Here is a 24703-nt window from a genome sequence, read left to right on the forward strand (position 1 = left end):
ACTTGAGAGTAACAGCAGCAGAATCTCCTAATGCCTGAAGAAGGGAGTTTGTGCCAAAAACTTGCAAAGAACTTTTCCCAACTATTTACTTGGTCGAATCAAAGATATCAGATCTACCCAAAGACACTTGCCTGCTCTGAGGTTTTAGGCAGGTCTCAGCCCCAAATAACAGTCCTGACAGCTCTGAAAAGCTCTTGGCTGACAGCAGATGCAGTGAGAAATGCTGGGTGTGTTGAATTATTGAGTAGTGGCTTCAAACTCTTTTTCTGCTGTTTTCATTGGAGTTGTGTCGAGCTGCTGCTCCACAAAGGGTTACCAGATCCCCTGCGATCCCAGGGCTGTATCTTGACCCCAGCTCCTCCCAGCTCAGCATCAGTGCCGTTATTTCACAGGAAGGAAACGGCCCAGGGTGAGCCCAGCCCTGAGCTCAGGGAAGTGAAAGTAGGCCCGTGCCCTCCCGTCTCACAGCCATGGCCGCGGCGAGCGCTGTACAAAGCCTCTGGGACGAGGCGACCTGCTCCATCTGCCTGGAGTTGTTCAGGGACCCGGTGATGATCGTGGGCTGCGGGCACAACTTCTGCCGAGCCTGCATCGCCCAGTGCTGGGAGGGGGCCGAGACGGATGTCACCTGCCCCCAGTGCAGACAGACCTTTGCCCAGAGGCTCCTGGGCCCAAACAGGCAGCTGGGCAATTTAGTCGAAGTGGTCAAGGGCCTGAGCGTGGGGTCAGCGGAGGGAGCCGGGGGCAAGATGGTGTGCGAGCAGCACGGGGAGGCTCTGAAGCTCTTCTGCGAGACAGACCAGGTCCTGATGTGCTTGATCTGCCGGGAGTCCCGGGCGCACCGAGCTCACCCTGCGGCTCCCATCCAGGAGGCTGCGCAGCAGTGCAAGGTACAGGCGTGCGGGCCCGGTCCGGCTGTGCAGCTGTGGGGGACGTACACCTCCCTGCGGCGCTGGGGCTTTCTGTCCTGCGGCCACTACACAACGGCGTGGCTGCACACGGAGGCTGGTTTGTGGTAGCCTCTGTGCAAGCCATCCTGCTGGGGGGAGGCGAGAAGGACCCAAATGCCCTTTGTTACGTTCCTGACTCAGCAAAGACAACGGAGATGTGCTCTTCTCCACCCCGAAACCCCGGGTGTTTGATTCGGGGACAAACACCACGTCCCTGGAAAATGACAGTAACTCTGGGACAACAGAGAGGGAGGGCTGGTCTCCAGCTCCATCCCAGCATAATGACTAGCACTTTAACCTTATAATGGTCCAATTACTACACCCTTGTCATCAAATCTTGCCTTTGAAACCAGACGAAGCAGGAACGCGGCTCCCCTGGCCCTGGACACGCAGAGCAGTGAACCTCGTCCAGTGTCACCGACCCACGGTTGTGTGCGGGGTTGTTTCTTGAAACGGCGGGTGTCCGGCACCGGTTTCCCTTCAGTTGTTACAACCCTCCCTGGGAGCTGCCTGGGGAGTCCTTGGAGACAGAGAGATTGTAGCGCATGGACAGACTCTGTTCCCCTCGCACAGAGCCCACGTGGCATGCTCTGGAGGGCAGGCCCTGCTCACGGGATCTGCCACGAGCAGCCGCTTCCCCCAGCCGATGCTCCCGGCGCATTGCACAAGTCTCAGTAATGCGCATTACATTGGTGCCGGGGGCTTCAGGGCTAATGTTGGGTCCGGAGGGGATGTGGTGGGACTGCCCCAGCCCAGGGAGCATGGCCAGGACCTCCTTTTTATCTGACCACCACCTTCCCTGTCTGTGTGCAGCCCTGGCTACCAAATGCCGTGCTGCGCTGGTCCTGGATTAATGCTTCTCTTTCTGAGGCATCTCACTGTAGCTGTAGCCATAGCTGTAGCCGTAGCTGTAGGTGTAGCTGTACTGCTGGGCTGTGATACTTCAGACTGGTGTCTCACTTTTGAGTTTCTTAATCTCAGTGCCCAGAGACCAGACCTGTGTCTTGTCCGGCCCAGCTGCCTGAGTCTGGCTGGCACTCTGCACTGTCGACCGCGGTGGATTCAAGGCCGTGTTATTTTCTGTTCAGTGCATGTCCCTGACAGTCTGCACTTCCCACTGGTTGCAGTGTTGCCTTGTGGCACCTCCCTAGGACCGGCTCCAGTTTTCTATGTGCTCTTCCTGCTTGGCAGGAGCTGGCTCCACAATCCAGCTGGAAACTGGCTGCTTGCTGCTCCAGCTGTGTTCAGCGCACACTATTCGGTGCTGCGTCCAGGCAAGGGTGCACTGTACTGGGAGCTGCTGGTCCAGCGTGAGCACATGGGCTTTTCTGGTGTTGTGCTCACAGTGCACCCTCAAGCAGCCCTCTTGGTTATGGTGCAGGGAAGAGACTCTAGCTTCTCCCCTCCAAGGAGAACTGACCCAAGGAGTTTTCCTTCCCACAGGAACAAATTCAGACTCAGCTACAGCTGCTAAGGGGGGAGAGGGAGAGGCTTGAAGCACTGCGAGGGAGTGAAAGCCAGAAACACCAGGAATACCAGGTGGGTGCTGCTGGGGTCTGGCTGACGTCGGGGAGGAAGGAAGGGATGTGTCCTGCTCTGCATGTTTGGTGGTGTGGCGGGCCAGTAGGGGGCGCTCCTGCGTTGAGCCGCCCACCTCCCTGCGCCAGACCACCGTCCAGGCTCCGAGTGCCTCCCTTAGGGTGCCTCCTGTCCGGCCGACCCCTTCCCTGGAGCACACCCGCTAGCCTGGGGTTCCCGCTGCCACCATCCAAGGCTCTGGACTCACTTCTGGCTCTGCGCGCCTTGGAGAACGCAGGCCTGATCGTCCAATGGGTACTAGACCCAATACAGGCACTTGGGGCACTTCCCCAAGTCAGGGGCTTATTAGGAAAGTCTCCCTTAGTCCACAGACCTAAGGGGCCTCCTCGGCATAATTTAGTCCCACCCCTAAATAAGTCTCCCACACCGGTCACAAAGGAGAACTTTATTGATTACAGGGGGTAGGGCGGAAACAGGGTAAAAGGTAGAGCAGTATCATAGAAATCTTACAGGAATATCAAAGGAATCCCATAGAGCAAACCAGGGTGGCTGAGGTAGCCGTTTAAACGCATCTGAGTTACTGAAGCTAAATATCTAATCGGATCTCTAGTAGCTTACTCACTCTCATCGTCCAGAGGTGGTTGTTGTATCCTCTGGAGGCAGGGCACTCTTGGAGCATGCGGTGATGAGGAGAGAGCCAGGCTCAGATTCACCTGGATGACCGCATGGCTAATGGCTGACTCCCCTTCTTCTTGGACCAAGCCCTTAAATAACCTCTCTGACCTCAGCAGCCCGGTCCAATCGAAGCTGCCAGTGCTGGCTACAAGCCGACCAATCTCCCCAGCATCCCTGGCTACCTGGGCCCGCGCAGGGCTGGGTCTTTCCTCCCTGCCCAGGTGACCAAAGCATCGCCTCCCAGGCACCAGGCTTTTGTCATGTAGACCAGGTGGGAGATCCCCACCCTGAGGAATGAAACACCAGCCTCCCAGGCTGGCTGAGACAGGTCTCTGGAGAGGGGCACCGACGGTGGCATTTCTGCCACAGGTGGGACAGTGACCATGGTATTTTGTGACCGTGTGTTGCAGGGTGTTGTGGCAGGTGCATGGAGCCAGGCCTTGCAAACAAAAACATTGTGTCAGCTGATAGCTATATATATAGCGGTGTTTCACTTAAATTGTTGAAAAACGTGGGTTTGGGGTTGATATCAGAGAAGATTGGATTTTTAAAAAGACAAAACCAGGATTACTGATTATGAGAGGAAAACTTTTCTTGCTGACAGCCATGGACTTCTCCTCTCCTTACGGTCCTGGCTCTCAGGGAAACAGTAAAAACCTTTGCAAAATGAGGAGTGAAGAGATCCCAGGCAGGGCCCCAGGCCTGAGCTCACCCCAGCTCTGCTCCAGGTGGTGGGAGGTCGGGGGTCCCAGCGGACAGTCAGGACCACGGGGCCTTACAAACCATGCCCTGACTCTCCCCAAAGCGGCTGCTCTCCCTGACGTGGTTTCTCTCTGTTCGTGGCAGCAAAAGGCAGCAGCCGAGAGGCAGAAGATTGTGGCTGTGTTTGAGCGACTGCGCCGGTTTCTGGAGGAACAAGAGCGACTCGTGCTGGCCGAGCTGGGAGAGGTGGAGAGCGGGATTGAGAAGAGTCAGGGGGACACTGTCACCCAACTCTCCGAGGAGATTTCCCATCTCACCAACCTGATCAGGGAGCTGGAGGGGAAGTGCCAGTGGGCCGCCAGTGACCTCCTGCAGGTGAGGCACATGAAATGTCTGCAGTCCCAGTGCAGGGGAGGGAAAGGCCTAAACCTTGGGTCTGCCAGGACCAGGTGCATAACTGAGGAGGGGCGACAAGGGCAACGGCCCCTGACAGGCACATGGTGGCAGTGATGGGAGATGCAGAATATCAGCCCCAGCTGCTGCTGCCCTGTGCATGCCCACTGCCCAAGGTGCATGGCTGCCCTATTACACCTCTTGGGGATCACTAAATCAGGGCTTGTAAAGGGGCTGAACTTTCCCCAGATCCTTTGTGTGCGGCACTCGGAGTCTGAGGACAAAGCATGTCCCCTCGGGCAGGGGGTCTCCGGTGTGGGGCATTGCACTGAGCTCACTCTTGCATCTTTGTCTCTCCCTTTAGGACATGAGGAGCACGCTGAGCAGGTACGTGGCTCCACCTGACTCCCCAAGAGGGAAGGGTCCTGGAGACAATGCAATAGGCACATCCCTGCAGGGCACCACAGCACAGCAAGCACTGGGACTGTCCCTGAGGTGGGAAGCATGAACGTCCCCCTCTTCTCCTCGGGGAAGTGACGGCTTTGGGCGCTGGTGGCCTGCAGACTGTAAGGTGTAATCTGGGCTTTCCCCATCTTGTCCCCGGGGAATAGTCCTGGCCACCAGAGCTTGAGCCAACTACCCGTGAAGTCTCTGCTCCTTTCTGATCCCAGGAGATGTTCTGCACATTTTGGAGCTGAAGAGAACATGCCTGCTGGGGATCGGTCCCTTCTGGGGGAGCTGCCACTGCCACCGTGGGCAACTGGTGCCTCCCGAGTCGAGTGGGTGGCGTCGGCTGTGGGGCAGAGCTGGCGAGCTCTCTCAGCACCTCCAGCCCTGTCATGGGGGGCACGTTCCTCCGCACCGTGTTCCTCCTATGCATCGCCTGTGACTGCCACTGTCTGTGCTGCCCCTGCCCCTGTGGCTGAGGCACATGGCCAGAGTCCATCTTTAGGTCCCTCCATCCACCCAATGCTTCTACCATGTAGCTGAGCTGCAAAAAGAAAATCAAATGACACAGACTCGTTTTTCCCAGGTGCAGGAAGGAGCCGTTCCAGCTGCCAGAGGGGATTTGCCCAGAGCTGGAAACAAGACTCAGCATCTTGTCTGGACAAACGCTAGCTCTACAGGAGATTTTGAGGAAGTTTCAAGGTACTGAGAAGGGGGCTGCAAAAGGGAAGTGTCCTTGTTGAGGAAGAAGAGACAAGCAGTTGGTTTGAATTTGGAGCCAGATTTTTTTTTAATTGGGAGATAAACTAAATGTGCTGGACTGATATCAAAGGTAACAGGAGTGAAGACACGAGGCAAGGGCTTCTCTCTGCCTTTGTGTGAATCGCTGATGAACCAGGGCTCCTCTGGGCACCCCTTTGCCCTGGGTGCAGAGCCGCAGGGCCCCTGCTGCTCCAGCGCTGCTCAGCATGGGCACCTGCAGCTGGGGTGGTGGGAGCTATGGGGCCCTGCCCCACTCAGAGCGAGCCCCAGTGCCTCATGTCAGGCCACCAAAGTTAATAGCCAAAATTAAACATGAGGCAGGCTGTCCGGTTTGGATCCTGCTGGCTTAACCCCAGGGGTGCAGCTGCAGTCGGAGGGGTGCTCCCAAGGGGCAGGAGAGGAGCAGGGAGGGAGCAGAGCAGGCAGGTCAGGGTTGGTCCCGGGTGAAGCTGCACCTCTGGTATCCTGCACCCCCACAGGTGCAGGATACCAGGTACTCTGTCTGGACCCCTGGACTTCCCCAGCCAGTGCCAGCCCTTGCCTGTCCCCTCCGCCAGTGAACAAGAGAGCTGTGAAGCTCATCCCCTTCCCACAGGCTCCCCCTCCACCCCCGCTGCTTGTCCCTTTCTGTCACTGAGTCCCTCACCCCAGTGTCTAAGGGGGCAGGATGGGCTCTGCACTGAGCTCCCCTGGATCCGCGGTGTTACATTTCTGCCCCTACTCCTCTGCCTGCACTTGCAGCTCCCTCCCGCCCTGTCCTGGGAGAGGAGGCCGTGCTGCAGGGGAGCAGGGAGATGTGGAGGCAGCTTCTGCAGCCACAGTCCCAGCAGCAGGGCAGGAGCTGCCCCGGGGTCTCTGCTCTGTCTCAGGGGCTCAGGACCGAGGCAAGTCTAAGCCAGGAGCATGAACCATACACCACAAGTCTGATATTTGTGCCCCTTTCCCCTGCAGAGACTCTGCCGTCCACCTTGGAGAAGGGCAAAAGGGTACCAGAGGGATCATACACAAAGGGTAAGCGCTGGGGAGCTGGTCCTGCCATTAACACAATGATCCAGCAGAGCCCACGGCCACCCCTGGACAAGAGTCAAACCCTCTCCCAGCCCAGCACCAAACCCCCCGCGCTGGGACCTGGGGCGCTGGGCTGGGATTTTCCTATTCTTGCCTATGGATTTGCAGCTACCTGCTCCCTTTCCCCCGGGCCAGGGGCTCTCCCCCGTGCCAGGCTGAGGGGCTGCGGGGCCGTTGGTGCTCAGCCCCCGGGCCCAGGGCAGAGGCAGCTGCAGGGGCCCAGGACGGTCGGAGAAGGACGGGGCTGGTGGGGAGGGGGAGGAACGGCCCGTCTGCCCCGGGCTGAGCTCTGCCCTGACGCTGCCATTCTCTCTGCCAGCGACGGTGACTCTGGATCCAGACACGGCAAATCCCTACCTCGTCCTGTCTGTGGATCAGAGAAGTGTGAGACGAGCAGACACACGGCAGCCTGTGCCTGACAAGCCTGAGAGATTTGATGTGACACAGTGTGTGCTGGGCCGGGAGGGATTCACCTCCGGGAGACACTGCTGGGAGGTGGAGGTGGGGCAGGGGACCTGGGTTGTGGGGGTTGCCAGAGAGTCTGTGAGGAGGAAGGAATGGATCAGATTTAGACCCGAGGAGGGGATCTGGGCGGTGGAGCGCTGTGGGGATCAGGTCTGGGCTCTCACGGCCCCTGCTCGCACCCCCCTGTCCCTGCACCGGGCGCCCAGGAGGATGCGGGTCTGTCTGGACTGTGCGGGGGGGCAGGTGTCGTTTCTCGATGCTGACACCGAGGCCCCGATCTTCACCTTCCCGCCGGCCTCCTTCGCTGGGGACAGAATCCGGCCCTGGTTCTCGCTCTGGGCGCCGGGGCCTGGGTCCGAGCTGAGACTGTGCCATTGAGTGATGGGGAACAGCCGGGGAACGGACCCCCCCCTTGGGGAAACGGGCCGCTCTGGCTTCCCATTCTCTGTGACCCTGGAGGAGTCCCCTCTACCCGCCCCGTCCCCTCCTCTCTGCCCCGGGAGCTGCCCAAGTGAAAGATGCCGTCTGCGCCGAGAAGCCTGTCCCGTTGCACCGACCAATCAGTCCCGGCACTTGGTGGCCCTGGGGGAGCCGAGCGCGGCCACCAGTACGGACCCTTGAGGACGCCGCCCCAGCAATGTCTCTGAAACTCATGCTGAGCTTGGGCCTGCTCACAAAAGTGAAAATACAGAATACGGATGCTAACTGCATGTTGGAAGAGTATGTGAGTTCATGGCTAGGCCATCCGAGAAGGGATAATGAAGTATCTCCTCAGCTCATCTTGCTCTATTTAGGATGATTTCAGGCAGACTCCTAGCTGTCTGGTGTGTAAGCATATGAGATGTCTATCCTTGATTAATTAGTATGTTAAATATTTCTTTTGCAATTAGCTCGTGTTTATGTGCAGGAAGAGACATTCGCCGTATGTGATAGATGTCTCCTCCTGATTTAGTGTCTTTTTCCTGGCTGTTAATCAGTTTCTTGATATGTTTCAAACCGGATCACCTCTTGTTACCGAAGAAGGTAACTCATTTGAATTAGAAACTTCTGATAACCAGTGATGAGCAGGTTTTTCCCATCAATTATTGCTTGGGACTCTCTTGATTTGCAGAACTAACAGATTGCTTTGAAGATGCTAAACTAAGGGGAGAAAAAGGCAGTAAAACAGCAAACAGCGCGCACTTCAAGAGTGAGAAATCTCTCTGACACCAGTTGCTGATGCGCCCGACTTACTCGAGAATTTGAAGAGAAACAGACCGACGCTTCATCGTTTGTTTGGTGAGAAATCATCACCTTATGGCTAATTACTGGACTTTGCTTTGGCTTGGGCTCAGTTGACTTGATTTTAAATACATGTAGTAAATAAAGCCTTTCTGTCACTCATCGAATGAGGTGTCCTGTCAGTCCCTGGGCAAGTCCGCAATTCTAGGTTTCTATTTGCTAATACCAGTGCTGGGGCTCAGGGCCAAGTGCTGCTGGGGGCCTTTTCCCCAGAGCCCTGCTGAGGTTGGGGCTGGGGGGCCGCCTGGGCTGGAGCCTAAGCCCATCCAGGCACTGCCTGCGGGAAGCTGCTGGGCTGGTCTGTGCTTGAACTGGTTTTTCCCGTGCAGCAAAGGGCCCTGGGCTAGGCCTTCTCCGAGCTGGAAGAGTTTCACTCAGGGCAGGCGCCTCCCTGCATCTGGCTTCTCCAACACGGATGGTTCCCTTGTACAACCTGGCCCTGCGCCCCTCGTGTCTTCATGTCCACAGAGATCTCAATAGACATCTCACCTGGGGTTTGCAATGGCTTTGTCTCTTGGGCCTTCACTGCCCCTCTTTTCTCCCTCCATCTCCCCTGCACTGGCTCCTTGCTCGGGCTCACACGGAGGACGTCCCATGCAAGTTGGACACGGCTTTTCCTGGGCCTGGTCTTGGGCCTTGGCCGTCTTCATCATGAGGCTGCTCAAGCTGGGCCACGCTCTTATTCATCCACAAGCCTCCTCCCTCCCTTGGCTCAGCTGCGTGGCACCGATGGTGGCGCAGGAACTCCACCTACCTTCGTGTCGGTGTTTTCCACCTCCAGATGTTGACCACACAAACTGGGACTGGAGGTAAATCAGGACTAAAGGTGAAAGCATTTGCAACTTTTATTGTCTCTGTGACAAGAGTGACGTCAGTGTCGCCGTGCTCTACCCTGCTGCCTCTTTTGCCGTGCCAAGTTGTTTTCTTGCACCCTTCTATTCTCGCCTGCCACGTCTTGGATGTTATGAATTTTTATAGGGAGGCTACCGTCAGTCATCTTGGTAACGGCTCCTATCTGTGGGTGTCCCAGGCACCCAAGCCTTAAGGGCTACGCGTGGCTCCTACCACGCCAATACCATGCCCCAAGCCTCACAGATGTAAAAGGGATGTTGCGCTCTCTCTTCTCTCTCAGGCCTTCTCCGTACTCCACCCGGTCTCTCGGCCCTTTGCTGCCATGCTGCCCTCTCACCGGGCTCTTCTCTGGAGCTGGGGTCCTCACTCTGCCGTGAGTCCCCTGTGAGGCCTCCTCCATCTCCTTATAACCTCACCCAAACCGCCGGTGTAAACAAACACAGCAAACACAAGCCCCTGGGCCATAACTGAACTGAATGCCGCCCAGCTGTAATCACGTGACTAAAATGTCCCCGAGCTGCCCTCCTTAACTTGGCTTTGAGCAGTACCTGCAGTTCTCGTATCCTTGCGCAGGAAGCTCTTTCTGCCTTGGCTGCTGGTAGGGAACTGCCTCTGCCTCCTGCGGGGGCTTTATATATACGGGCCCGGCCCCGCCCCTTCCTTCAGCCGGCCGGTGTCGGCCATTAGCTCCCTTTGGTTGCCTTGGCAACCGGCACCTGAAGAGTCTTCCAGGCTCTCTCACTAGCAGCACCATAGTGTCCTGCTACAGTCTCCAAACCAGGCTTTAGGCAGTTCGTCGCCCAACAGGAGACTTTTATGCTGGAAATCTTTTGGGCTACAGCAGGCTCACCTAGAAGTGCTCTGTGTTTCCAATTATTAGGTAGCTGATTGACAAGCTTCCCATGATGTTTCCATTGTATTTGTCCTTGCTACCTCCCCACAAAGGATGAACAACCACTTTCAACAGGAATCGAAGGGTTTCACCCAGGGACTCTCGACAGAGCAACAGACCATCAGAGCCATTTACAGAAAGGAAACATCCAGCTCTTGCTGTAGTCCAGGGGTCAGCAACCCCTGGCACGTGTGCCGAGCACAGCACGCGAGGCCATTCTGCTCGGCACACCACCCCCAGCAATTATATCCCTCCTCCTCATACCCCTCCTCATGTTTGACATGATAGGCTAGGTTAAGAGTCTACAAACAACTGCTTATAATCAATTCACTACCCATTTTTGAGGTTATTAATAACCCCCATAGACCAAGGCTTATATCGAGAAGGCCATTTTGATATCCAGGAAAATGGATTCGGCAATGGAAGACAATTGACATCATTAATACATTTCTTATCATGGACCTCACATCTAAACCTCCTGGTTCCCTTTTCCTAAGGCAGAGCTGGACTACATTGAACAAGGCTCATAGTTGAAAACTACCTATTTTTAAATAGAATTGTTTTTAAGCCCCCAAGTATCAGTGTGACATCTTGTACCATCTATACTTTCCCCAGAGCCAGGGACTCTGCTCCTCAAAGCTTGCAAAAAAGGACAATTTTCTTGCAATTTCCCAGTCAGTCTAATAAAAGGTATCATTTTGGAACCAAGAGTTCTAGTTTTTTATATGTCTTCTTGTCTCAGACCACCACGGCTACCAAGTACACGCCTCAAAGGTCTAGTTGAATTGCTTTTTCTTAACCCCTCCACTGTTCTTGGCTGGCTTCTTGCCACCAGAGTTTTCTCCCTATGCCTGCAAATTTCCACCCTTCTCCCACCCACAGACTAAGCTGGCTTATATAGCTTGTGTCATAATGCACTTTGTGGGAAATCTAGACAAATATATAAAATCAGGGAATTATATGAGCATAAAGTGTGTCCTTATTGCCCAGAAGCCTAATGGCATCCTAGGCTGCATTGGTAGGAGCATTGCCAGCAGATCAAGGGCAGCGATTTTTGCCTTCTATTTGGCACTGCTGAGGCCACATCTGGAGTCTTGTATCCAGTTTTGGGCCCCCCGCTACAGAAAGGATGTGGACAAGTTGAAGAGAGTCCAGCAGAGAGCAACCAAATGTTTCAGGGACTGGGGAACATGACTTGTGAGAGAACTGGGCTTATTTAGTCTGGACAAGAGAAGGGATTTGATAGCAGCCTTCAACTCCCTGAAGAGTGGCTCCAAAGAGGATGGACCTGGGCTGTTCTCCGTGGGGCAGATGACAGGACAAGGAGCAATGGGCTCCAGTTGCAGCAAGGGACACTGAGGTTGGATACCAGGAAAAACTCTCTCACTAGGAGGGTGATAAGGCACTGGAACAAGTTACCCAGAGAGGTTGTGGGATCTCTGTCCTTGGAGGTTTTTAGACCCGAGTAGATAAAGTCTTGTCTGAGATGAGATGTTTGTGGTTCATCCTGCTTTGAGCAGGGGGTTGGACTAGTTGTGACCTCCTGAGGTCCCTCCAACCCTCCTTGTCTGTGATACCATGATAAATGCAGTCACATAAAGAAAGGGCCATTCACAGACACCATGGCTTTTTGCATGCCAGAAGTGGCCGGGCACTTTATAACTTCAGGCCTGTCCCATGGAACAAGGAGCTCTTTGTTACGAATTGGAAGGCAGATACAGCTCATTGCAGGACAGGGGTAGCAGTTGTGGTTGCCTGTGCAAGGGGCTTGGAGCTGCCGGCTCCTGCGACTGACTTTAGTGCTGTTCGATTGTAGAGTTGTAGGAGTCCAGGAGGAAGGGACCTGATACACGCACAGACAGGACCCAGGGGTTTGGGCCGCACACACACACAGTCAGCCGAAGGCTGGACGTTGCTGGTGGGGAAGATGTGGTCCTGTCTAGACCCAGTTTCCAGTCTCTGCTCCTTCGTCCCATCTGGGAAAAAACATTGGAGACTCTGTGTCCACCTGTCTGCATGTGACGATTGGTGAATGGGTGTCCACCGGTTATAACCAGCATCAGGGGCTCCCCAGGGCTGTGTGTCTGTCCATCTGCACTGCCCTGATTCCCAAGCCCTGGCAGAGACGCACACGTCTCTACAGCAGATACCCACCCACAACCACGGCCAGCATGAAAACTATGGGGACTATGCCCCACCAGAGGGAACCCCCTGGTCTGCAAACCAGTGACCCCAACCAGAAGTGGGAACCCAGTGGTTACTTGGAAGCTTCACCTTCTGCCCCAGAGGAGCGCTCAATTGCCCCGGGGAGTAGCAAGTCTCACTCCACTACTTACCTTGGTCTCTGGTGGCAATGCCGGAGGCAGATCCGTGTCCACACAGGGTTGGTGGGAGAGAGGAGGGGTCTGGAAGGAGACACAGGAGAAGGAGGTCTTGGGATGCTCTGGGGTGATGGAGGCTGTAGAATAACATCATAGCATCAGAGAGGCATGAGGCCGGAAGGGACCTCCAGTGCTCAAAGCATCATACTCAGAGAGAAGTTGGTTGGGAGGAGAGCACCAGAGCTCACGGCATAATAGTCACGGAATTCTAGAAAAGTGGGCAAACTAGACAGAAACAGTCAAAAGTGTGTGTTTTATCACCAGTCCCATCATCATTCTGGGCAGAAGTGGGCACGCTAGAGGAGAGGGACAGGCTGCAACTAGATCTGGACAGGTTACAGGGGTGGGCAGATGAGAACAGGATGGGTTTCAACACTGACAAGTGCAAGGTGCTGCACCTGGGGAGGAACAACCAGCAGCACACCTACAGGCTGGGGAACTCCCTTCTCGTCTGTGCAGAGGCAGAAAAGGATCTTGGAGTCATTATTGATGCCAAGATGAACATGGCCTGACAATGTGGGGATGCGGTCAGGAAGGCCAACTGCACCTTGTCATGCATCCACAGATGCATCAGGAGCAGGTCCCAGGAGGTGATCCTCCCCCTCTATGCAACACTGGTCAGGCTGCAGTTGGAGTACTGCGTCCAGTCCTGGGCGCTGCACTTCAGGAGGGATGTGGACAGCATTGAGAGGGTCCAGAGGAGGGCCACCCGCATGGTCAGGGGGCAGCAGGGCAGGCCCTACAAGGAGAGGCTACAGGATCTGAGCCTGTTCAGCCTCCACAAGAGGAGGCTGAGAGGGGATCTGGTGGCTGCCTATAAACTTGCCAAGGGGGAGCAGCTGGGAATGGGAGAGTCCCTGTTTCCCCAAGCACGGCTCGGGCTAACAAGGAATAATGGTCATAAGTTGACGGAGAGTAGATTCAGACTAGACATCAGGAGGCGCTACTTCACTGTCAGGGCGGCTAGGATCTGGAACCAACTTCCAAAGGACGTGGTGCTGGCTCCTACCCTGGGGTCTTCAAAAGGAGGCTAGATAGACACTTAGCCAGGGTTGTTTGACCCCAGCACTCTTTCCTGTCCAGGGCAGGGGGTCGGACTTGATGACCTGCTCGGGTCCCTTCCAACGATGAAACTATTCTTGTTAAATCTTTTATTGAGATTCATAAAACAAAGTCTAGCCTCCTTGAGTGTGTGGACAGCCCAATACTTCACGGTCAGCCACGTCTAACTCTGAATGAACATGACCACACCTCAGTCAAGGTCTTTAGTTAGAGCTAAACAGAGTCTGCAGGGCTTTGAAATAGAGAAGAAAAATTAAGAGCATGGGTAGATGTAGGATATAGAAAAGGGAGGGGAGAAGAGGCTGCAGAGGGGTTGGTGCCTCATCACATGGAAAACAATACATATTCTTCTTCAGTTAAAGGGAAACCAGACACTTGGTAACACACCAGGGGCCTGGAGTGATAGTATTCAGTTGCAGATCAAAGAAAAAACAGATATAACTACTTGATTGTGAATTAGATTATATATAACCATAGCAATCATTTGCTAGATTATATATTTAGGTTTAAAAACAAGAAAAACCATAAGAAACTAGGCAAAAAAAGAGCCAAAGTACTCCAAAACTATTGTGTCATTAGTCCTGTTGTTCTATTGTCTTTATCATTAAACATCAATTGAGAATTCAGATTTGTAAAACAAAACATTGTTTTGAGGAGCTTGGCAGCACCTCCAGTACTTCACAGTCAGTCATGTCTATCCTGAGTATGTGACCGCCCCCAAGAGCAGGTTTTTAAGTACAGCCACAACCAGTCTGCGGGCTGTGGAAATCGGAAGAGATGTGACCAGGCAGGGCCAAGAGACAGCAGAAGTGCTGAAGAAAGGATGGCTTGATTAGTGGGAGAGCAAAAGCACTGGAAGGACATGGGGGCTGGGTGCTTCACACCAGCACAGTGAACAAATTAGCAGGAATCAGAGAAGATGATAGTGAAGGCTGTGGGTCCCCTCATGGCTGCCTGGATAGAAATGTTTCTGTCTCTCCCTCTCTCTTGCCTTAACATTTTGTCTGGGGTGGGGGAGGGTGAGCAGGGATGAAAGGAGGGATACGATCACCCCAGGTCCCTGCCCTCCCATACCCATCCCTGCTGGAGACCCCTTGCCAGGCAGCGCCAGTGTGACATTGGCCAGGAGAGCGCCGTTCAGAGAGCACCTGATCAATCAACTAGTGTCCGTGGAGCTGCAGGGCCATGCTCTCTGGACTGTGAAGGCACCATCTCCCAGGGTGAAGTGGCCCAAGCCATGGGTCCCCATGGGTGCCAGGGCATGATTTTGTATGGCTGTGATATCCCCATGGGCCACGTATGGACTATCAGTGTGCAGCTGGGGGGGTCCAGGGACAACACAGGGCCAGGCAGGGACCCCTGCAAGGAGACAGTGCTGTGGTGAGACCCTCCCGGTGAGGGGAGGGGCAGGATAGTGCAAGAGCAGAGGGACCCTGCATGCTGGAAACTTGGGGCAGCAGGAGGGGAGATTGATTCCCTCTGCAGATTCAGGCCATGAGGGTGCCCCCAGTGGGGGCGAGGGAGAGGCCTGATCTCTGCCCTGGCCTCACAGAGCTGTCACTGGCTCTGCTGGTGAAGATCCACCTGGGGATCAAACAGCCCCCGGGCAGCACATGGGCCTGGCCCTGCATGTGCTGCGTGTGGAAAGCAACAGGGGCCCCGGGCCCAGGCCTGCCCAATGGAGAGCACTGGGAGTCAGGCGTGGGGCCAGGAGCCTCCCTAGGGTGGGACCCATTCCTACAGCACTGTCCTGGTACAGGGCCTCTCTGGAGATGGGGAGGGAGTGGTTTGATTTTTAGGATGTTTTGAATGACGTTGGCATCAGTAGATCCAGTAAAAAGGTGTTTACCTCCCAGTGTCCTGTATCTTGCTGCAAAGTAAGAAAAAGAAAATGAATGTAGAGCCCATAAGGTTCCCCTGGGTCCATCCCGGACAAGGGCGGCAGCCCCTGTCGAACAGTACAAAAGCTGTCAGCAGATTGCCATCCTGGGGTTAAAGGCAGAAGTATGCAAGCAGCAAGGGTTTTTTGCGGGGGCAGAGTGATATATTTTATTGGATGGACTGCCCATCTGGGATAAAGGAGACCTGAAGAAGAAAGCCTTGTGTTCAGTAGGTTGTCTAACTCCATCCCAGCTATGCAGCCGGTCCAAGCATTGCAGCTCCAACATCACTCTAACACCAGCAATGACAGAAGGGGGCTCAGGTGCTCTGTGCAAGGCCGGTCTGTGTGCTGCCCTGCTCTCCCTGTCCCGTGGCCCCGAAGGACTACAGGGCTCCCCAGGAGGCTGCCACCTTGGTGGCTGCCGGGAAATGCTGTGCTTAAGTCTAAAGGGCAGAGTCTGAAAGTCTATCTTGGTCTCGCGCTGAGGCAACAGTGAGTCAGGTCCCAGCACGGTGAAGAGGATGCTAGACACAAACCCTGCACCCCATGCGGGAGCCCAGGGTCCCCGAGCTGGAGGAAACGACTGGGGCCAACAGGACAGTCGGGGGAGCAGGATGGTTTTAGGGGAAGTAAGGAGGGCAGTTTCCTTTGCTTCCAGATTATGGGGCCCCTGGTTTAGATCAGTAATGGTGACCCAACATTTGGTGGCAGGAGACGTGCCCCTCTGCCCAGGCCCCACATCTCTGTTGCTGGCTCTGCTGGGAGAGTCCAGCGGGGCTTTACCTGCCCCATGACAGCACATGGGTCCGACCCTGCTTGCGTTGTGCGGGGAAGGCAACAGGGGTCACAGGGGCCAGGACGACCCCCAGCAGGCACTGCAAGCATGGCCAGGGCCTTGGACTGCACTCAGGATTGGGCCCATTCATACAGAAGTGCCCTGGTTAGTATGCCTCTCTAGAGACAGAGAGGGACATGTGGTCGGTTTTCTGGGTGTTTGCAATGAGGGCAGGGGTCAGTGAAACCAGTAAGAGGCACTTACCTTCATTGCCTTGCACTTCCCTGTGAAGAGAGAAAGAACAAGAAGTAATTCGGAGCCCAAAAAACTTCCTGGTCCCATGCCAGACAACTGCAGCATGTCCCTGTCTGCCAATACAGGAGCTAAATGCGAATTGCCATCTACTTAACAAGTATGTGAGCGGCAAAGACTTTTTGAGGATGGGGTGATTTCTCTTATTGGATGAACTGCACAGTTGGGATAAAGGACAACTGAAGAACAAAGTCTGGTGTTCAAGATCTTGTTTAACTTGATCCAAGCTATGCAGTTGGTCCAATAAAAGCTATCACCCCCCCCCCCAACGCAGCTGTGTCCCTGGGGCGAGTGAGGGGCTCCCTGTCCTGTGAGGGGTGTGACATGGAGTCAGGGCCTCCCTTCAGCTCAGGTCAGAGCTCTTGTCTCCTTCAGCTGCAACCTCTTTCCAATCATCTTTTCTTTTTCTTTCTTTTTTTTTTTTGCTAGAAACTGGCACAGAAACTCTTTGACACATCCCATGTGTGTGCAGCACTCAGCTTGCTCAGACTCCAGTTCAGACTGCAGGGCCGCTGGGGAGAGAAGGGCAAGAGAGGCGAGATGTCACCCTGTCATGTCCCTGGGAATCCTCCTCATGGTAACACACAAAACTGGCCTCAGACACATAGATTCATAGATTCATAGATGTTAGGGTCGGAAGGGACCTCAATAGATCATCGAGTCCGACCCCCTGCATAGGCAGGAAAGAGTGCTGGGTCTAGATGACCCCAACTAGATACTCATCTAACCTCCTCTTGAAGACCCCCAGGGTAGGGGAGAGCACCACCTCCCTTGGGAGCCCGTTCCAGACCTTGGCCACTCCAACTGTGACGAAGTTCTTCCTAATGTCCAATCTAAATCTGCTCTCTGCTAGTTTGTGGCCATTATTTCTTGTAACCCCCAGGGGTGCCTTGGTGAATAAATACTCACCAATTCCCTTCTGTGCCCCCATGATGAACTTATAGGCAGCCACAAGGTCACCTCTCAACCTTCTCTTGCGGAGGCTGAAAAGGTCCAGTTTCTCTAGTCTCTCCTCGTAGGGCTTGGTCTGCAGGCCCTTGACCATACGAGTGGCCCTTCTCTGGACCCTCTCCAGGTTATCTGCATCCTTTTTGAAGTGCGGCGCCCAGAATTGCACACAGTACTCCAACTGCGGTCTGACCAGCGCCCGATAGAGGGGAAGTATCACCTCCTTGGACCTATTCATCATGCATCTGCTGATGCACGATAAAGTGCCATTGGCTTTTTTGATGGCTTCGTCACACTGCCGACTCATGTTCATCTTGGAGTCCACTAGGACTCCAAGATCCCTTTCCACCTCTGTGCCACCCAGCAGGTCATTCCCTAGGCTGTAGGTGTGCTGGACATTTTTCCTCCCTAGGTGCAGCACCTTGCATTTCTCCTTGTTGAACTGCATCCTGTTGTTTTCTGCCCACTTGTCCAACCTGTCCAGGTCTGCCTGCAGCTGTTCCCTGCCCTCTGGCGTGTCCACATCTCCCCATAGCTTTGTGTCATCTGCAAACTTGGACAGAGTATATTTCACTCCCTCGTCCAAGTCACTGATGAAGACATTAAAGAGTATCAGTCCAAGGACCGAGCCCTGCGGGACCCCACTGCCCACATCCTTCCAGGTCGAGACCGACCCATCCACCACGACTCTCTGGGTGCGACCCTCTAGCCAATTCACCACCCACCGGACTGTGCAGTCATCCACATCACAGCCTCTTAACTTGTTCACCAGTATGGGGTGGGATACCGTATTGAAGGCCTTCCTGAAGTCTAAGTATACGACATCCACCCCTCCTCCTGTGTCCAGGCGTTTCGTAACCTGGTCATAGAAAGAGACTAGATTGGTCAGGCACGATCTGCCCGCCACAAACTCGTGCTGGTTTCCCCTTAGCATAATTTGCCCTGCCAGGCTCTCACAAATGTGAGCTTTGATAATTTTTCCAAAGACTTTACCAAGGATGGAGGTGAGACTAACTGGCCTATAGTTGCCCGGGTCCTCCTTCCTCCCCTTTTTGAAAATGGGGACCACGTTAGCCCTTTTCCAGTCCTCCAGGACTTGTCCCATGCGCCACGAGCGTTCAAATATTCCTGCCAGTGGCTCTGCAAGGATGTCGGCCAGTGCCTTCAGCACCCTCGGATGGAGCTCATCCGGGCCTGCCGACTTAAAGGCATCCAGTTCTTCCAAATGACTCTGCACCACCTCAGGATCTACGCATGGCAGTCTGGCGCCTTGCTGCTGCCTCTCTACAACCCCAGTGAGAGACTTGTCGTGCCCCTCACTTAGGAACACTGAGGCAAAGAACTCGTTGAGGAGTTCAGCCTTGTCCCCCCATCCGTCACCAATTGTTTCTGCCCATTTAGCAGGGGTCCTATTCCTCCCTGGGCCTTCCTTTTACTCCCTATATATCTAAAAAACAATTTCTTGTTGTCCTTTACTTGGGATGCCATCCTCAGCTCCATGGTAGCTTTGGCCCGTCTAACTGCCTCCCTACAAGCACGAATAGAGGAGGTATATTCGTCTTTAGTGATCTCACCTTGTTTCCACTTTTTATATGCTCCCCTTTTGGCCCGTAGGCTGCCCTGGATTTCTCTGGTCAGCCAGGGAAGCCTCCTGGCCCCTTTCCCTCTTTTGCCTCGCTCGGGGATCGTCTTGCTTTGTGCCCGAAGGATCATTTCCTTAAGGCACAGACACCCTTCTTGGGCTCCCATCCCTTCAAAACTCCTAGTCTGCAGTGCATCCTTGACTAATCGCCTGAGTTCATTGAGATCAGCTTTCCTAAAGTCTAGCACTTTCACCCTACTAGTTACCTTACCCACTCACCGTCTTATGTTGAATTCTATTATTAGGTGTTCACTGTCCCCCAAATGGCTACCGATCTGGAGGTCCCCTATCATGTCATCTCCTGTTGCCAATACCAGGTCCAGTAAGCCATTCCCCCTAGTGGGACTATGTACCTCCTGTGTCTGGTGGAGGTCCTGTACACAGGTTAGAAACCTGCGTGAGCGGTGGGACTTTGCTGTCTGTGACTCCCAGCAGATGTCCGGGTAGTTTAGATCCCCCATGACTACTGCCTCTTTAGCTTTTATGGTCTCCGAGAGTTGCCTCAGGAGCCCCGTATCTATTTCTTCCCCTTGATGTGGGGGTCTGTAGCAGACCCCTACCACCAAATCCCTTTCTCCTTGCCCCTCATGTAGCCTAACCCACAATCCTTCTACTTCCTCAACCTTGGATTCTGTCTTGATGAGGGTCGATGTATATTGCTCACTGACATAAAGCACAACCCCTCCCCCTTTCTTCCCCGACCTGTCCTTTCTGTATAATCTATAGCCCTCAATATGTACCGCCCAGTCGTGGGATGAATCCCACCAGGTTTCCGTTAGCCCCACTAAGTCATAGGTGTTTAGTGCAAGCAGGAGCGCTAGTTCATCCTGCTTGTTTCCCATGCTCCTAGCATTAGTATATAGGCACTTGAGCCCTGCGACTGGTGCCTTTGCTGCCCCCCTCCGCTCCCAGTCCCATGGGGCCCATTGTTTCTTACCTTCTTGTTTCTTACCTGTGCTGTAGTGCTGGCCTCCCCATGGCTTTCAGGTTTCCAATGCTCTCTTTCTTCAGGCTGGGCTGTCTTTGTGGGTACCACATGGTTTGGTGGTCCACAGCTTCTCCCGCCCTCATACTCCCCTCCCCCCGACGAGCCTAGTTTAAAGCCCGCCGGAGGAGATCCGCCAACCTAGAAGAAAACACACGCTTACCTTTGGGGGACAGGTGAAGCCCATCCCAGCTGAGCATGTCCCTCGTCGTGATGTGCGGGTCGTTGTCCAGGAAGCCGAAGCCTGCCTCGAGACACCACTGCCGAAGCCGCCAGTTGGTTTCTCGGATGCAGTTCTCCTGCCGTCTTCCTCGTCCGCTCACTGGTAGGATGGAAGAGAAAACCACCTGTGCACCGAACTCCCTCAGCACACCGCCCAGAGCACTGTAGTCCGCCATCAGGTGATCGGGGCTTCTCCTGGCCGCATCATTAGTACCCACATGGACTAGGACCATGGGGTAGTAATCGGTGGGCTTGATCCTGGCCTGGATTACCTCCGTCACATCCCGAATCTTTGCTCCAGGGAGGCAGTATACCTCTTGTGCCGAGGGGTCCTGGCGACAGATGGGTCCTTCCGTACCTCTCAGGATGGAGTCTCCTATGACGAGCACTCGTCGCCTCCTCCTCTGGGTCCTCGTGGATCTCTTGATCTGTTTGGAGTGTGAAGAATGTGGTGTTTCTTCTTGCCCAAGGGTGTCCTCCTCCCCTTCCATCTCCTGCAGGGTCGCCAGGGCCTCGTACCTGTTCACCAGTCGGACTGGAGAAGCTGGTACCGGTTCGCTGCGAGCTGCTCCGGTCCTGGCTGTGACCGTCTGCCACTCTGCTGTGGAGGGTATTCCCCGGGCTGCTTCTTCCTTTGGTGCCTGGGCCTGCAGGGAAAGGAAATAACTGTCAATTTCCTCCTCCGCCTCCCTGATCCCCCTCAGCCTGCCAACCTCCTCCCGGAGCTCCCTCACCTGCACCTCCAGAGCCCTAAGACGGGCTCCTGCCCGTCACTCACCTTTCTCTTTTCCCAGCTTTGATTGCAGAGTCCCTAGGGAGAGAGAAGGGGGAGAGGTGAGATTTCTTCCTGTCTGGTTTGTAGTGAGGTTCCTGCCATGAGTAGGGTTGGCCTGTAGTGATGCACATAAGGAGATGGGCTGACACAGACAGGTCTGTATTAGCTTCCCTGCACACCACATCCCTTTTGCCTGGGACTGACCTACTCCAGTGCATGGTTCAAATTACCCCACTATTTCCTGTCCTCTTTAAAGATTTGTTCCAAAGATCCCACTGTCCAGTCCCCTTTAACTCCTGCCTGTGTGGCAAGGGGTGACTGAAGCTCATGATGTAGCAGCGGGAGATTGGTCCAGGTGGGCTGATGCCCCCACTGGTACTGAAGGACCTCCCAGGTCAGGTTGGCCAGGACCGTGGGGTGGTTGGTCCCACTTACTGGCATCTTCAGGCATCTTTTACCCAACAAATCCTAGCCCCTACAGGTGTCCAAGGCATTGGTGGAGCCCTTGTCTCTCCTGCTTTGGGGCAGGTTTTACAGCTTGGTGAGTTTTTCTTCTCGAGGGAAACTGTCCCCAGGGTCACAGGTCTTTGTGGCAGTGCAGGGGAGGAGGGGGCAGGGGTGGATGTTATTGTGGCTGTTTGCCTAAATGCTCGTTCTGTGGCTGCCTGGGCTCACAAGGGACTGGAGTCAGGGGCCCAGGTGGGCCTTCCTCTTCTGTGTTGCTGAGTCTCACTGTGGCAACACCCTTTAAGATGAATTATATATGGGATTCTTGCATGAGTGACCATAATATTAATGTGCAACCGGGGAGCTGCAGCCCTGATCTCCTGGTGCACCAACCCCCTGTGTACTCACTGTGCAACTCTAGAAGGAAAAGCCAGAGCACACACGTGCAGCTGGGGCTGGTTGAGGTGGCTGTGGACAGCCCAGGCTGTGTGCAGTCCCATACTGTGTGCAGTCCCATACTGCACCTGCGCTGACCAGTGACCCTGGACACTCAGCCTGAAAGGGCGTGGGAGTGGTGACATGCTGAGCACCTGCCTTTGAATAACAGCCTCCATCAGGTGTCTCAGGTGGGCACCCAAAGCTGAGGCACCCCCAGGCCTCAGTGGTTTCTGCAAACCTTGGGCACCAGTTACTGCTTGACCCCAGCCTGTGCTCCCCCAGGCCCAGCTCTTGACTCAGCCACAAGCAGCTTGGCCTGAATCTTGTTGTTGGTGATATAGCCAAAGCCATGGGGCAGACCAGCTCCTAGCTCTGTGGGCTGAGCGTGCGAATCTATCAGTCCAGTGGCGTGACCAGTGGGAGGCAAGTGTGAGCGAGCTCCAGGTTCAGGTCCAGAGGAGGCTCCAGAATGACAGGTGCTGGGGAGCCCACACTGCCACAGCAGCAGCCATGGCAAAAGGACACTGAGTGATGGCAGCAGAAGGAGCAAGGGCCTTTCAATCTCCAGAGAAGGCAAGAAATGCACACAGGTGCATGCATGTATGTGCTCTCACACACATGCACACACACATGCAGACACTCTCTGGCATCTCTGCCCAGGGTAGTCAAGTTTTCAGTTTTGCCTCAGTGATACTCCAGTGCTGCGAGGGGTTGGGGAAAGGTCAGGATGGGATGGCAGTCCCTCCACCCATCCCCATCTCTTCTCCTCCTCATTCACAATGATGCTTCCTCCTGGTGACCACATGCAGAACGATGATCCCAGGGACCAGGACTGCCAGCACCCCCAGCAGGACAAGCCCCTTGGTGAGGCAGTAGGACAGCGATGGGGCTGGTGGTGGGGCAGGCTGGCAGGGGAGGAGGCAAATGCTTCACAAAAATGACCAGAACCCGGGGTTCACGTGTCTGTCTCCCAGCCCCAGGGAGCCAACACGACTCCATGAGTCCAACCTGGCAGCTGCACACCCACTCCCAGCAGGTCCCAGCCGTCTCCTTTGTATCAGCACTTCCCTCCGCACAGACCGCTGCCCAAGGTGCACGTTCCTGAATCCATTCTCCAAGGCCCGGGCAGAGTCTGCAGGAGTCCATGTGAGCGCCTGGTGTCATCCTCATGTCTGGCACAAATGCCAGGGCAGCACTTTCCTATGACTTGATGGAAGACCAAGCGCTGGCTCCAACTTCACAGTAGCTCCAACATCACAGGAGTGTGTCACCATTGCAAAAAGCACCAGGACCATCAGCACGTGATTTGATAAAATGACACGCCTGGTTCAGCAGCTGCGTGGGTTAATCCTCACTCAAACAAGCCACTGCAGGCAGTGCCGAAGCACCGAAGTTTGGTGCCCGGGGCAAAGCCTGCAGCAGCAGCCCACCTGTGCCCTGTGCACGGATCCGGGGGGGGGCACAACCCTCCTCTCATGCTTGCCGGGTATGCACGCAGCAGTGGGAGCGACCCTTCCCCTGTCCCTATGCCCCCGCAAATAAGCCACTCACAGCTCCATCCCATGTCCCATCCCAGCTGGGCAGCGCCTGTTGGTACCCCCTTTACTACGACGTCCCGGGCGGTCGCCCCACTCACCCCCACCCTTGCTACAGCACTGACTGCAGGCTGCTTTTTCCAGTCAACACCTTGCAGGGACCATGAGATACTTCATAGCTCTTCTTCACCAGACTTTCTTCAGAAGATGGTTTCCATGGTCAGTGTGGTCATAGCTTCTGATGAAGTTGGTTGCTGCCTAGGAAAGCATGTACATTCCTTACAGCACTGAGTCCTTCTAGCTTTAGTGGCCCACTGGGGATGGTATTAGAGTCTTAAACCAGGGTGCGTGGGTTCAAGTCCCACCCAGAAAATTGTATTTAGCTCTGTGTCATTGAATGGGTCGGTCTCACAAAGGCTTTGTGTTGGTATTATTTTGCTCCAAGTCTATGCTCAGATTTTAATCAACAAAGGGTGGCTATTGTATTCCTCTTAACACTCTTGAATAATTTTTTCCCTAGATAGGACTCAAACCCAAAAACCCCTAGCACCAAAAATGAGTACTTTGTCCACTAGGCCACTGGAACTGCTCAAACAAAGCCAGCACACACACACACAAATTTATTGTCATATAAACCCGTGTCCATACCTCTCAAATGCCCCAAAATCCCTGCTAAGAGATGTGAGTGACTGGGGGAGGCAAAGAAAGTTTGATGCTTACTTGCAAGGGTTGTGCTGGGAGCTGTGGAAGGATATGATGCCAGCTCTCCTCACAAGAGCGAGGCTAGTGTCCTCTTCAGGGGTGCAATAGGTCAATATGTGGTACGGACAGATAGCGCACCTGCGGCCCAGTTTTTGGAAAGGCTGGAGGGGGTAACACATATTGTGGGTTAGATGTTTGCAGCTGCATTCGGTTTATGCATTGCTCTGTGAAACAAGCCCTTTGGCCCTGGTGTACTTCTGTGGCCTAAGCTGCACTGAAACACAGGACACAGCGTTTGTCTCCTGACTGCAGGACCTGAACAAATTGCCCCCAAACACATGGGGAGCAAGTGCCACTGGCCTCATGCCAAACACAGAAGCATCTCAGCACCTCAAACTGCCTGAAGCTGAATGGGGAGGCTGCTTCTCGGTGCTGCAGTAGATGTTGCAGAGTGAGGGAGGGCTGAAGAGGCTTTTTTCCCCCTCTTCCAGGGTGTGGATCAAGGGGAGGGCTTGGTCAGAGCGAGTAGCAACGTTCCCCTAGTAGGTAGCTGCGCTGAACTGCACAGGAA

The 24703-nt window shown here is 54.6% G+C and overlaps 1 protein-coding gene across 2 annotated transcripts; it reads left to right on the forward strand.

Moving 5' to 3' along the window:
* Positions 1-239: 239 nt before the first annotated feature.
* LOC132244101 (zinc finger protein RFP-like) lies at positions 240-8389 on the forward strand. 2 transcript variants are annotated; one of them, XR_009455705.1, is made up of 8 exons: positions 240-890; positions 2394-2489; positions 4011-4241; positions 4624-4646; positions 5293-5408; positions 6420-6479; positions 6856-8024; positions 8113-8389. XR_009455705.1 is itself a non-coding variant. In XM_059715114.1 (7 exons), exons 1-7 carry the CDS (start codon positions 471-473, stop codon positions 7377-7379), a joined length of 1470 nt encoding a protein of 489 aa, XP_059571097.1. In that variant the 5' UTR covers positions 240-470; the 3' UTR covers positions 7380-8389. The 2 variants fall into 2 exon arrangements, 1 of the variants encoding a protein (XP_059571097.1); XM_059715114.1 differs by having other exon boundaries at positions 6856-8389.
* Positions 8390-24703: the final 16314 nt, after the last annotated feature.

Source organism: Alligator mississippiensis, chromosome 11, assembly GCF_030867095.1.
Source record: "Alligator mississippiensis isolate rAllMis1 chromosome 11, rAllMis1, whole genome shotgun sequence".
Taxonomy (NCBI): domain Eukaryota; kingdom Metazoa; phylum Chordata; order Crocodylia; family Alligatoridae; genus Alligator; species Alligator mississippiensis.